At 43.6% G+C, this 15,316-nt stretch overlaps 1 protein-coding gene across 1 annotated transcript in view; it reads right to left on the reverse strand.

The window, feature by feature from the left end:
- The window catches only part of Rap2a (RAP2A, member of RAS oncogene family), a 28,992-nt gene extending 15,068 nt beyond the window's left edge, over positions 1 to 13,924 (reverse strand). The window contains exon 1 of the mRNA XM_090341949.1: positions 13,400 to 13,924. Within this exon, the coding sequence (XP_090198075.1) occupies positions 13,400 to 13,713 (314 nt within the window). The 5' untranslated portion in view covers positions 13,714 to 13,924. The remainder of the gene's footprint in view (positions 1 to 13,399) is intronic.
- Between the last annotated feature and the right edge of the window lie 1,392 nt (positions 13,925 to 15,316).

Consider the following 15,316-nt stretch of genomic DNA (forward strand, 5'->3'; position numbering starts at 1 on the left):
TAGAATTACCTCCAAAACAATCTGTGGGTATTTAAATATAGTGTAAATGCACAATCCAGGGTTCATCAGTCAGTTTATTACTCTTAAATACTGCTAATGGATTTTCAACTTCTGTCCAAGATTTTGGTTGTTTAATTTATATCCAAAATTGGTAAAAGACTGAAAGCACTGGGATACTAATGTTAATGTAGAGCATGTGAATGAAATAAAAATGATGATTATGAACGTTTTCTTCATTATTAGATCTATAAGACGCTAAAGTACCTCAATACCCATGTTAAAAAGAGAAAATATAATAATAATTACATTTATCACTAGATGTGGAGATTATCTATAACAGAAACGTTACAGGCAAGTGTCCACAAGTAGGAGCCTAAAACTTTGTCATGTAAAAATGCAAAAATGTCTTAATAAAACAGCGAATTGGCTTTTTATTTATAAAGTACTATACCCAAGACATCAAAACTAAGAGGGAAAAAAACTAGTTATTGATCTATATTTGATTACTTTATATGTATGGCTAAGTTTTAACCTGTACTTTAATGTGCTTTTAGTCAACAAATAGAAAGTATATCCTTATAAATCTGTCATTAAAGCATGTCTCGCCTTATACAATGTAAATATCAAGAAAACTCAAGCTTGTACACATACAAAACCAATGCACATGTATCAAATTGAAGGAAAGCATTCAGACATAAAACATGCATTCTGTTTTTAGTGAGAATCAAAGTCTTAAATCATGCATTAAAAGACAGGCTCAACTGTTGCACTTGAAAAGATAAAAACTGATTCATTCAGGAATATATGCAAGTAGCCTTAATTTTTTTTAAAAGCCAGAACAACACATTTTCACAGTCCCGACAGATTTCTAGAAAGCTAAGATTTGATATCAACAAATCAAGAACTTCTCTCCAGCAATAAACAACTCAGGAGAGGAATATATTGACTAAATATGACCTGCTTTTCTAACTGGCTGGGTCCACTGGCATGAGTGTTGCTACCTACTAAAAGGGTCTTCAGATTTGAGAAAAAAGAAGTGATAGATGGGAAAGCAAAAGGAAACATGCACAGGGAAGAAAGCACCTAGAGTTATCATTCCTGGCAGAGAGTATCCCATCCATCCATGTAGCTGACTGAGAATGACAATGTGCAGAGGGTTTGACAGGATTTAAGCCAACATCAAATTAAAAGACACTAGAAGTACGAAATCACTGAGGCAGGGTGGGTGGTAAGCCAAAAAACCTCTGGTGGCTCTAATCATACTCAGGTACAGGAGAGGAGAGGTGGTAACCACAGGCCTTGGGGAGTAGTGATTCAGGGGAAGGAAATACTGGATGCTAGAAAATCTGTCCCTTTATTTTCTTACCCACTACAAACCTCTCTCATTTCCAAAACAGCTCAGACCTGAGTTAGTCCAATAGTCTCCTAACTAGTATAACCTGTTTCTCACCCCTCTATCCTACATGTTACTTCTTTATCAATTAGCTTAAAATATAGTCCTTCAAGAGGTCTTGCTATCCCCACAACTATAAAAATATGTACTAGCCTACAACAAAGCTTATTTTTAGGTTACTTCAAGGACAACTGTAATTTGGTTACTGGCTAAAGTCAAGATGTATACACAAACCAGAAAAATTGGATCTGTATTTAGAGAACCTAGAAATTAGTCTTTGTTCTAGGCCGTTAATGTCAACAGGACTTTGCTAAGGCCCAGACTCCTTATTTATTTATGTAGGAGGTGCTGGGGTTTGCATTCAGGACCTTGGGCTTGCTCAAAAGAGAGTGCTAAGCCTTACCCTCCAGTCCTTTATGCCTTTAGTTTCTGCTCCCCACCCCAGAAGAATCACATGTTTATGCACCAGAAAGCCTGGACTGGATCCTTTTATACTTGCCCTGTAGTTGAGATTATAGGTACGTGACACCACAGTTACTGGTTAAGACAGTCTTCCAATTTTTTTTTACCCAGTCTGGTCAGATTCCTTATTTGTGAAAGAGAAATAGTCATATATTAAAAAAAAAAAGATGATGGTAACAATAACAAATACATGTATGGAGGGCTGGTGTGGCAGACTTTTGCACTAAGCAATTTACATAAATTATCCATTGAAGTATTACAGGTACTGTGAAATACTACAGAAATGCTAATTATTCTCTTGTAAGTTCTCCCAAGCCATCTGTTAGCAAGTCAGTTCTAGAATCCTAATTGTAGGATATGGCTGCAAAAACGTACCAAAGTGTATTTTATTTCCATTCCCCTGGTCAAGTATGGTCAAATCTAACCATTTAACCTGAAAACTATAGATGCTTGTGGAGGGATTTGAGAATGATTACAATTCCCTTTAATAATATCCAGGGAGACTACTGACTGTTCTCTAGATAGAAGTATCTTTCCTTATGCTATTAACTTCTTGGTCCAAATATTGCTAAGTCACTCAATTTGAATCATAGTTGTGAATGCCTACTGAGACAATATCATGTAACAGAAAAAGATGATAAAAAAAAAACCAAAATCAGGCACGTAACTATGCATAGAATTAGCATTTCTGTGTTAAAAGTGTTAGCAACCCAGGCGGGATGGCTCGCTCCTGTAATCCTACCTATTCAGGAGGCTGAGATCTGAGAACTCAGTTCAAAGCTAGCCTGGGTACTAAAGAACCTGAGACTGTTATCTCCAGTTAATCACAAGAAAATGGGAAGTGGAGCTGTGGCTCCAGGGGTAGGGCAGTAGCCTTGAGCTGAAGAGCTCGGGGACAGTGCCCAGAGTTCATGCCCCAGATACCTCCCCCCCCCCCCAAAAAAAAGTCTTAGCAAGACATCTACTCTTTTGTTTTACCAACCAACATTCCAAATGGCCCAAGCTGGTTTAGATTGCTGGTTCCCAAAGCTGGAAAAGAAAATAATGTTAAGTATATATGGGTCATTTGGGGGTGAGAGAAACTGTAATTTGGCTAAGGAAGGGAAGAATGTACTGAATATACAGATGTGGCTTTCTAAAATTTACATGTGGAAACTTAATCCCCAAGGTGAGAATTAACAGTGGTTAGACCTGGAAGGCTCTGGCCCTCAGGGAAGGGATCCATTGTGACCTCAGAAAAGAGGCTTTCGGAGTCATTCAGCCTTTTCCATCTCAAGAGCATGCAGCAAGAGGGACTATGGTGCCATTAATAAAGAACAGGCCTCACCAAATATGAATTCCCACCTCCATGAGCATCAAATTACCTGGTCAAGAGGACCCCGAAGTACATACATAATTGCCACTAGTCCTAGAGTCTGATTTTTGACCTTTTATAACTCATTAAAATGAATAAGAAGTCCCTCTGAAAAGGTAGGCTAGGAAAAGCGATATTTTTGGTGGAAAGATGTTTCAAAACTTAGAAATCAAATTGTTAAAAAAAATTGAACTTCTGTGTAAATCAGCACTGTCAAACTCCATATTCAGACAGCAGATTTTAGCATATCAGAAAGATAAAGATAGTAACTTTATTTTGCATAATGCCCAGGGCAATGCTATGCAAATGAAGTTTAAACTAGATTATTTGATATTGGCAGTAATTTTTTTTTAATGGATAAAACTTTTCCTAGGACTGATTTATTAAAATGTCCTGTCAACACTTTACTATATATAACCAGCCATATAAACTGTTAAAATTATTTTTATCCTATGTATAGTTTTTGGTATTTGTAAAAAGGTCTACGATACGTTCTTCTTTTGGGGGGGGATAGAAAAGGGTCATGTCCTCCTGTCTCAGCCTCCTGAATGTAGGGATTACTGATCTGCATCATCACACTGGGTCACTACAGCATTTTTTCTTAAAGCATACTCACTAAAACCACTGCAATTCATTCATTCATTCTTTTCTTTCCTTCCTTCCTTCCTTCCTTTTTTGTGTGTGTTAGTTGTGGGACTTGAACTGTGGGCCTGGGTGTTGTCCCTGAGCTCTTCAGCTCAAGGCTACAGCTCTACCACTAGAGCCACAGCGTCACTTCAGTTTTCTAGTGTTTAATTAGAGAGAAGAGTCTCACGGACTATAGTGCCGGGCTGGCTTGGAACTGTGATCCTCAGATCTCAGCCTCCTGAGTAGCTAGGATTACAGGAAGCCTTGAGCCTGGCACCACTGCAATTCTTCTCTTCTCTTTTCTCTCTCCTTTCTTTCTTTCTTTGCCAGTCCTGGGGCTTGAACTCAGGCCTGAGCATTGTCCTTGGGCTTTTCTCAAGGCTAGTGCTCTACCACTTGAGCCCAGAGTCCTATTTGGGGCTTTTTCTGTGTATGTGGTACTGAGGAATAGAACCCAGGTCTTCATGCATACTAGGTAAGCACTCTACCACTAGGCCACGCTCCCAGCCCTACCACTGCAATTCTTTACAAAAACATATTGCTTACTGATTCAGGTCTCTATGGGTAAGCTGTAACAGAAAGCTAAAGCTTTCAAGGTTTATGCTGTAGGGTCTAAAACATACATAAGTGCTGAAATCGAAGAGAAAAAGCAATGGAGATGAGATGCTAGACTAGGCATATAATTTGTCTAAATACAATACGGCAAGTGAGTCACAGAATACTGTTTTATAACGTCAAGGTAAATGTTTGGGTTTTATATCCATTTCTGCAATTTTTGTTTTAAGATTTTAGGTATATCCATGTTAAACATAAAGAAATTATAATATAGAAAATACTAACTTGGAGCGAGCGGGGCCGGAGCGAGCTGGGCCTGAGCTAGAAAGAGGGGCCTAGCCGGGCCGGAGCGAGCGGGGCCGGAGCGAGCGGGGCCGGAGCGAGCGGGGCCAGAAAGAGAAAGGGGCCAAAAAAAAAAAAAAAAGAAAGAAAATACTAACTTGTTCCTATTACATAACTAATAAATGCTGGAGTTCAGCTTTAATCATAAAACTATATTCACAGATGAGAAGATCATTATGCACAATAAAATGCTGCATTGGCAAATACATATATATATACATACATATAAACATATATATATATATATATACACACACACACATATAACTTGAGCTCACTGAAAAATGGACATGTCTTAAAAAATTTTCCAAGCAATTATACAGAAAAATAGACATCTAGTGAAGAAAATACTTATAGGTATTGAGTAATTACATGATGTAGGATTTCCACATTTGAATAATTACATTTTAAGGGGATAGAAAGCATAAGTACTCATATTCTTTTTCTTTGCAATCATATTCTTAAATGTCTTAAGTAAAGCTCTGTAATGTTCTCTTGAGTAACTTCACTAATTGATTTGAGATATTATTATGGTCTTCTTCATTGACTGTCTTCATTTTACTGAATGAATACCACTGTGGACTAATGTAAGAAATCTTCTCAAAACAGTAGGTTTCAACTAGATGTAGCAGGGGATAAAAATCTGAGCATTAACAGAACATCACTTATCTGAAATGTTTGGGACCACTATTTAGTATTTCAGATTTTAGAATATTTGCCTATATGCAATAAAGTACCCTCTAGATAGACTCCAACTTTAAACATGAAATTCATTTGTATTTTATATACAACTTATACATTCTGTCTGAAGGCAATTTTATACAAGATTTTCAGCACACCTGAGTTTGACTACAACTAGTCATATGCAATTTTGTGGAATTTTGCCTTTATGGCATCATGTTGGTTTTCGAAGAATTTCAGATTTAGAAGTGTTTTGGATTCCAAGTTTTTAAACTGGGATACTCAACCCACATATCTAATACTCTGCTCCGAGTTTCCAAAAGGCTTTCCTTTCGAGAATGACCAAGACCATGCCAAAAACCCAAAATGCTGCCTTGCTCCATGTAAAATAATTTTAAAAATCCTTGAAAAACAATCTCTTCAAGTACAGTGTACTTAGTTTTTTTTTTTTTTTTTTTGCCAGTCCTGGGCTTGAGCTCAGGGCCTGAGCACTGTCCTTGGACTTTCTCAAGGCTAGAGCTCTACCACTTGAGCCTCAGCACCACTTCCGGCTTTTTTTTTTTTCTATGTATGTGGTACAGAGGAATCGAACCCGGGTGTTCATGCATGCTAGGCAAGCACTTTAACCACTAGGCCAAACTCCCGGCCCCAGTGTACTTAGTTTTATGTAATAATCCTTGTTTAGAAATATGTACAAATGTACAACATACAATTTAATGCACCATCAGACCTTTACTCCATAGTTAAATTATGTTTGTCAGGATTTAGTCATCAATTTTTATGATACTTATTAATTTTAAGAAAGTGACTCATGGTTGTTAGGTCATGTATCCTGAAGGCCCAGTTCTGGAGAACTTTTTGGTTCCTTGGAAGGAGGCGTGTGTGGGGGCAGGAGATAGCCATGTGCCTAAGTGTGCCAGAAGCTTCACTCCAGAGGCACATACATCACATGGCTTCTTCTCTGGTTAGGACTCAGCACACAGGGGGAAGAGATCAAAACGAAGCAATTGGTGAAGCGCTTCTGTTTCGTTTGTTAAGGAGGTTTATTTGTTTGTGGCAACTTATTATGAAGAGGAGCCATCAGCAGGATAACTTAAAAGACATAAAAATATCAATCATTTTGTAAAAACTTGTAACTTTTACTTAGCCCCATTGAACACCTTTTCTCTAATCTTATGCCCACTTATATCTCTATTGTTTTCTCACCTATACCTAACTCTCTTGAATTCTTGGCTATGCTTACTTGCTTCTAAATCCCGTTCCTAACCATATCCATTTATTTATACTCTGTAAACTTTATCCAGTCTGTTCATCTACTATCTCAATCCGCACTCTGCACATGATTCCGGGTCCTTATATTCATGTAGAAACCTGCCCTTCGAGGCTTTATTCAAATATTCAAATGACTTATCAAACATAGGGATCTCTGCATCATTATCATCACCCAGTAACTGAAATGATCTTTCCCAGCCATTCCTCTCTAATCCGATTCACCCATGTTCCAAATGTCAGTTATTTTTGACCTTTTCCTCTGGCTCTCCCACTGTTTGATGAATTCATCCCTTAAAACATTACTCCCATCCTTCTCTTAGACCCCAGTCTAAATCAGAATCTTTATACTTCATATAAATACAGGAGTGGCAATACTTACAACTATTTACAATGTTTACAATATTTAAAACCATTTCTCCTTACAAAACAGTGTTCTATGTATCATACCACCTCCACATTACTATGGAATGTTGATAATGGTCCTTGACCACAAGAGCAAGCCCAAAGTCTATGACTTTCTATGATTAAGCTTTCAATTTTTTTTCACTCTCTTCTCCCACTTTTACATAAATTTCTAATCTAGCCAATCTGGTTTAGTTAACCTCATAAATAATATTCTATGTAATTCTCAAGCCATTTCTTCCATGTGGAAGATATTCCATTCCTGATTGGTTACGGTTCATCTTAAATTGTATCTTTTCCCTCACTGGCACAGCTGTAGGTGTTCTCACCGAAAGAGGGCTGAAAAGTAGATTATCTCCTCTGTCGACAAAGTCAACATAAAACACTCCAATGCTTGGGGACAGAGTCCAATGACTGTACAAATACTATTCTTTCTGAACATTCCCATTTCAACCTATTATTTATTTTCTTCTACATGTTTATTGTTTCTTACGTATTTATTATTTGCTACTTGTTGGGTGCTATATGGGTCACCTGGGCATGGAGTTTAAGAAGACTGACTGCATATAAATCATTATACCAACAAATAATGGTTGATGAGTGCTACCGAGAAAAAAGCACTGATGTAAGGTTTGTGTGGAGGGCAGGGGTGAAGCCAGAAGTTAGTCTAGCATGATAGGACAAGAATGGATTCCCCACAGAAGGAGGACACTCTTTTAAGCAGGAGTAAAAGAATGATTAGGAATGCACTCTGAGAACCCAGAGAAAGGCACTTTCAAGGAACTACAATAAGGAGCTGGATGGAGTAGAAGAGGGCTGCAAAGACAAGGACCAATGAGAGCAGAGAAGGCTTTGAAGGTTTCTGAGCTTTACTTCAACTAAAAGCAGACAGGCCTTTAACAGCATGTTCCAAGATACTACAGGTCAAGACCATGGCTGGCCCTGGGATGGGTAAGAAAAAAGCAATTATTAAGTGAGAAAGAAAGCCGGCCGCAGTGGCTCATGCCTGCAAATCCTAGGTACTCAGGAGGCTGAGATCTGAGGATCACGGTTCAAAGTCATCCAGGGCACTCAAGATCATGAGACTCTTTTCTCCAATTAACCACTAGAAAAGCCGAAGTGGTGCTGAGGTGCTAGGGATAGGATGGTAGCCTTGAGCTGAAGAGCTCAGGGACAGCGCGCCCAGACCCAGAGTTCAAACCCCATCACCTACCAAAAAAAAAAAAAAAAAAAAAAAAAGAAAAGAAAAAGTGAGAAAGAATTCTAGTTTGATCACAATCGAAACCTTTACCAATCTTCTTTGTGCTTGACCTCACCCAAAGTTGTGGGGGGAAAAAAAAGAACAGGAATTTTCCTATTTGTCTACCTGGCTTTGACACAAGATATTGTGTGTGCATGCACATGACTATAAATACTAAAGAAATTACTTACCAGTTTTAAATTTGTGAGAATACAGAAACTCAGGAGGATGAGATCTGAGGATAGTGGTTCAAAACCAGCCTGTCAGGACAGCTTTTGAGACTCATATCACCCATAAACTACACAAAAAGCTGAAAGAGGAGCTGTGGCTCAAGTGGTAGACCACTTGCCTTGAGCAAAAGTAGTTCAGGGAGAGGGTCTAGGCTCCAAGTTCAAGCTACACACATACAAAAGCTCCATTTTTAGCCGGGTGGTGGCTTATGCCTGTAGTCCTAGATACTCTGGAGGCTGAGATGTAAGGATCAAGGTTCAAAGCCAGCCTAGGCACAAAAGGACCAGCGACTCTTATCTCCAGTTAACCTCTAGAAAACAGGAAATGGGGCTTGGTTCAAGGGTAGGGCGATAGCCTTGAGCTGAAGAGCTCAGGGGCAGCACCCAGGCCCAGGGGTAGGGTGTTAGCCTTGAGCTGAAGAGCTCAGGGACTGCGCAAGCTCAAGCCCCATGACCCACAAAAAATAGTAACAACAAAAAGCCTCCATTTTATGTTTGGTTATGCTTTGGTGCTACACTCAAGTTAGAGTCAAAGTTGTTAATAAATGAAAGGACAAACTGGGTGCCAGAAGCTCATGCCTCTAATCCTAGCTACTCAGGAGGCTGACATCTGAGGGTTGTGGTTTGAAGCCAGCCTGGGCAGGAAAATCCAGGAGCCTCTTACAAAAAAAAAAAAAAAAAAAATCTGTGTTTGAGGAACTGTTGGACACCTTAATACCTGTTTAATTCTAAGACTTTGAGAAGCACAGGTTGGAAGCTGACATTTCCGGAAATAAGCACGTAAACCCCAAGCCACATATCCTGTAGATCTGTGCTATCTAATGTAGAACCCAGGGCCAAAATATGGCAGCAAAGCACTTGGAAAGTGGTTAACTGATCCACATTAGCTACCAATACAACACACCAGACTTCAAAGGCACAGTCTATAAAAAAAGAAAGCAAAACATCTCAATAATTGACAATACTTTGGATGTATTGGGTTAAATAAAGCATTAAGATTAATTTGGGGTGAATAAATTCAACAGTGGTACTCACTAGACACTATGTTGAAAATGAACTATATAACTTGTAGGTAGGGATGGGAGAGAAAAACTAGGAGAATAAGGGAAGGGATAACATTGAAAAAAGAAATGTCATTACCTGACTAACTTAACAGTAACCCCTGTGTACACGACTTTCATAAGAAATTTTAAAAATTTGTTTGGTAATTTTTTAAAGAAGATTTTCTTTGCTACTAGAAAAATTTTACATTGCCTATTTGGCTCACTTTGCTTTTGTTTTATTTATCTATTTTGATGTCAATACCAAGGATTGAACTCAGGGCCTCATACTTTTGCTTGGCTTTTTTGTTCAAAGTGGGTGCTCTGTCACTTGAGCCATGCCTCTACTTCCATGGCTTACTTTGTATGTCTGTCAATCATGGCTGACCTAGACAAAACACTGGTTGTTGAGCTGGCCAGTACACACAAGCTAGAAGCTGGACTGGCATAGAGAAGGACATGTGGATTCACACAGGTTTAAAATCTCCTTTCTATCCAGGATTGGTCTTTGTCCTTTGGCTGCACCAAGGTGATCTCATGTTCCCAAACAACTGCTGAATAGAACATGTAAAGAATAGAACATGTAAAGCCTCTAGCAGTACACCTTGGGCAAAAGGCGGGGGAGGGGGGGAGAGTAGACAAATGTTGAATAACTTTTTTTTAGCTGTGCTCAGGGGCTGAGCACAGTCCTTGGGCTTTCTCAAGGCTTGAGCCACAGCACCACTTGCGGCTTTTTCTATATATATGGCACAGAGGACTCAAATGGGACCCGGGTCTTTGTGCATGCTAGGCAAGCACTCTTACCACTAGACCAAACTTCCAGCCGCTTGAATAACTCTTATAGCAATGAGTTTGTTCAAAACTTAGTCCTCAAGATTCCAATGGTGTATGTCACTCCTCTTCAAATCTAAGGAACAACTTAAAATGAATACCAGGAAGCTGAAAAATGTTCCTCAGGTAAGGGGGAGAGGGACAATGGGGAGAGGAGCATGGGGGTGGGGCAAATGGAGAGGGGAAGGATGGGCAAATACAATCCTTCCATTCAATGTACACATGTGAAATGGTAGCCTGGTTAACTTGAGGGCTGGATGGGAGGCAGGAAAATGGTGGAGAGCAATGGAAGGAATGACATTTGTTAAGGTACACTGCACTCATAACCTGTCTGGTTGAGTGGAAATTCCTTTACACAACCATTTAAAATTTAAAAAAAAATTAAGTATTCAGAAGGGCAGGAAATTCATGTTATTGAAAATATTATTCTTAAATGGTAGGAGTTAGACAAGTCCTACTTTAGATTAATGCATACCTTTTACAGTATACTTTTAGTCTATATACTATCTTTAGATTTGAATTGTTTGTAAGATGTCACAGACTGCAGAGCCAAATGAAGTCACAGCAAGGTATAAAACAACAGGACATAGATGGTGTGGTGGCGCATGCCTGCAATACCAGCACTCAGAAACTAGAGGATTCACTAAGAATTCACGGAACACCTGGATAATAAAGCAAGATATGACTTTAGCAAAAAGCCAAAACAAAAAAACCAGGATGTAGAAGGAAGGGAGACTTCCCTATGGAAGGTTTTTATGAACTTGAATCCAGCTGATAAATAGTCCTTTTATATCATGAACTGACACCAGTAAGTAAAATGGTGTCTCAGCCAACACAATTTTACCTTGCCAAGTCATAATGCAAATAAATTGTTCCAGCACATACCCTAACCTATCATTATAACAAAAAAGTAATCTGCACATTTTAAATAATAAGAAACCATAACATTATCTGGACTATCCTATCCACTATTTTTGCCAGGATCTTTCCCCTGGGCTTGCCGGAAGAAGTTAGCCCCGTGTTAAGGCATGTATGCATTAAATGTGAAAGGTGGGGCAGCAAGAGCATTTACAGACATAACCACTTGGCCTGCAACTGACATGTGACAAATATATGTGACTACCCTGTGGTGTACAGTTTGCTGTTTAACTGAGTGGTGGTGGGAAGATAATTTTTGATTTGGGTCACTAGAAAGTCCATATACATATATATTGTTTCCTAGGGGCCAGGAGTTGGGCCTAGTAGCAGAGTGCTTGCCTAGCATGCACGAAGACCCAGGTTCAATTCCTTGGTACCACATACATAGAAAAAGCTGGAAGTGGTGCTATGATTCAAGTGGTAGAGCTCTAGCCTTGAGACAGTGCTCAGGACCTAAGTTCAAGCCCCACAACTGGCAAAAAAAAAAAAAAGACATATATTGTTTCCTTAACTATAAGAGAACTAAAAAAAAATGAAATCGGAAAAGCAAAATGAAATCGGAAAAGCTATTTTAGAACAGAGACTGTGAAAATACTCACTGCATTCGAACTGAAATTTAATACGAGAAATAACATGCAAATTTTAAATTTAGCTATTATAGCACACACCCAATTAGTTGGGGAAAGGTAAGTGGGAGAGGGTCTTCCCTTATATTTCAAATACACCAGGAGTATCACTTGCAAGGAATTTTTCAGTGCTGCCAGAATGCAAGTTACTTGGTCCTGCCCCTTTCAAATTAGTAGGTACCTTTAAAGTGACCTATAATGTGATGGAGTCTACAGACACTTACAGCTAATTTTCAGTAAATGCCTTTAGATTTAGAGGTCTAGTTAGAGTTAGCTCTTGCTGGCACTAACTAATGAATAGCTGAAAATTACTAGCAGCATTAAGACTTAATTGTTAAGTCCAGAGTAAAATTTGCTGCCAACGCTGGAAAATGTATTCATCACAAGGAAATGTATATCACAAGGAAAAACATACTATCAATAGTAAGAGGAAACAAACACTTTAAAGCATTGAAGACTTCAGCTACCCTTCCAAAAGGCTGAGTACCAGGAAAAAAAAAACAAAAAACAAAACTTAATTTGCATTAACTTTAAATTTGCTTTTAAAACGTGGGGCCACACCACCTATGAAGGAACTTGCTTTTGGGGAAACGCCCTTTTTCTTGAGGAGGGGGAGGAAAAGTAACTAAGAAAAGTTCAGCCTCAAAGGTTAAAAAAAAAAACAAAAACCAGGGCAAACCACAACCACAACCACAAAAGTTTTAAGTGTGATTTGTTGCAGTCCGAATGCCCCACGGATGCTCACACTGTGCAAGCCCGCTTCAGCATCCTGTCTTCAAAAGAAGGTGATCCACCCGTCTTTTCAAGTGTCCAGGCTTGAATTCAAGTTTTTTTTTTTGTTTTTTTTTTCATGGGTGCAAAAAACCTCCCGGCAGCAGGAAACCTCCAGCCGAGAGACGAGAGAGCCTGAGAAAGCTTCTCCTCTGCCCGCGACGCTGCAGAAGGCGGTGGGAAACCTGGTCAAGGCAGCGCGCGTGTGCGTGTGCGCGCGCGCGGGGGGTGCCCTCTGCAGACTCTTCCCCTCCGCTCCTCCACACGCCCCGACCCCAACCCATTCTTCTTCTTCTTTTTTTTTTTTCCCAGCCAAGTTCTAAACTTTGTTTCCTTCGGGGCTGCAGAACCAGCGGCTACTAAATGACATCCCAGAGACAAAGGGCTGTGCTGTGTGGGGTTCACGGGATGCCAATTTTTCTCTCTCTTTTTTTTTTTCCCTCGTGAAAACAAAGCACTCAAATTTGAGATTCAGGAGGAAGGAGGAGGAGGTGGAGGCCGGCGGGCGCTGGGCTCCTTCCCTCCCGCCGCCTGCCCGCCCGCGCCGGGAGCGCCGGCGGCCCCGGGACGGGACGGGGCGGGGCGGGGCCGTGCCCCGAGCCCCGGCCGAGCTCCCCCCCCCCGACCCACCCCCGGCCCGCCGCGCTGGACTCACCGCTTCACTCGGATGATCTGGTCCCGCATGGGCTTGATGTCCTGGAAGCTCTGCTGGTTGACCAGGCTGTAGACGAGGATGAAACCCTGGCCGTTCTTGATGTACAGGTCCCGCATGGACGCGAACTGCTCGGTGCCCGCCGTGTCCAGGATCTCCAGCACCGACGGCGACGAGTCCACCTCGATCTCTTTGCGGTAGAAGTCTTCGATGGTGGGGTCGTACTTCTCGATGAAGGTGCCAGTCACGAACTGCACGGTGAGGGCGGACTTGCCCACGCCGCCCGAGCCCAGCACCACCACCTTGTACTCACGCATCGTCCCTCCGCGGCCGCCGCCGCCCGCGACATAGACCGACGCCCGACGCGCGGCGCCCGGACCCTGCCCGCCCGCAGGCAGCCCCGCGCGGCTCGCGGCGGCCGCCCCCACCTCACGGCCGCGGCGGGCCCCCGGGCGCCGGCGGCGGGGCGGCGGCTGAACGAGTGGCGGCCCTGGGCATGGGCCGAGCGGGGGCGGCGATGCGGCCCCCGCGGGTGCCGGCGGGGAGAAGCGCGAGGGTGAGCGGGAGCCGGAGCCGCCCGAGCCGCGGGCCCCGCAGTGCCGACCGCCCCGCCCCGCGCCGCCCCGCCCCTCGCGCCTCCACGCCCAGCCTGCTCCCGCCCGCGGCCGCCGCTGCTTCCCCAGTGCCCGGGCGCGCGCCCGAGCCCCAGCCGCAGGGCGACTAGGGGGTGGGGCCGAGGGCGGGGCCACAACGAAGCCCCGCCCTCTAGGTGGTCGCCTAGGCGACCGCCCGGGCGCGCTCCCGAGGGGCCCTGCGCCGCGCGGAAGCTTCTGTCTGCGCTGAGATAAACAAGCGGCGCACTGCATCCGCCGGGCAACACCCGCCCGAAAGGCGGGCGGGACCTGGGGCTCGCGTGCTGCGCGTGCGCGCGGCCTGCTCCAGGTGGGGAGCCGAGTCCGTGTGACTCCCACGCTTGGGAAGTGGCGGAGACGAGGTGGTAAAGGGATCTGGGTGACATTCAGGCGGGGAGTCTGCCAGAGCTGTGCACATTACGGATCCGCACCCAGAGAGACATAACGATGTCCCCTTTATTTAGGGGCGCTCGGAGGCGGCGGCAGAGACAAACTAAAGCGTGATTTCCCACGCCAGGACGTAAGGGCGGGGCGACAGGCCCTTCCAGCTCCAGCTGCGCAGACTCCACGCAGCCCGGTCCATGCCCGGTGACGTCGGCAGAGCCCCGCCCGCCCGTCCCGCTGGCCCCGCCCCCATCGCTGGCCCCGCCCCCCGAGTGCGTGACGGAAGTGGAGCTCTTCCCACGCCCTGCCAGCCGCGAGCACATGGAAAACCTGGAGAACGGAGGCCTGGGCGACACACCTCATAGCAACAGCCTGCCGGGGGCATCGACTAGGAAGCTGGGGGTTCATTTCCACCAATCAGATCGTATTCCTGGACTCCATGCTACCGCTCACGACCAATAGGAAGGTTCTTCATCCCATGTGATGTCTCCGCCTCCATCCAATCGAGAGGATAATTCTGGTCACAGATGCTGGGGGACCAACCCGAGACCTCCCCGAACCCCGCCCCTGCGCGCTCGCGCTGCCAACCAATCGTAGAAGATCTCGTGCGTGACGGAGGTTTGCGCTGAGCCAATCAGAGCTGGCGGCTCCCCGGCCTCTCCGCCCCCGCCCCTGGTTCTCCTACCCCGGGCTGCGAGTGGGGGAGAAAGGGCGGGGCGGAGAGGCTGGAGCTTGGTGGCTGTGCCCTGTGGTGGCCAGAGAAGGGGATGCATTGGCAGAGGAGAAGGAGGAAGCCCCCGTGACGGTCTTTCTAAACGATGGGGCCATGGGAGCGGGGCCTGGGGGATATGGGCTGGATCGCGGGCGGAATGGAGAAAGCTGGCACTTGAGAAAGCTGGCACTT

Source organism: Megascapheus bottae, chromosome 11, assembly GCF_031878675.1.
Source record: "Megascapheus bottae isolate mThoBot1 chromosome 11, mThoBot2.hap1, whole genome shotgun sequence".
Taxonomy (NCBI): Eukaryota; Metazoa; Chordata; class Mammalia; order Rodentia; family Geomyidae; genus Megascapheus; species Megascapheus bottae.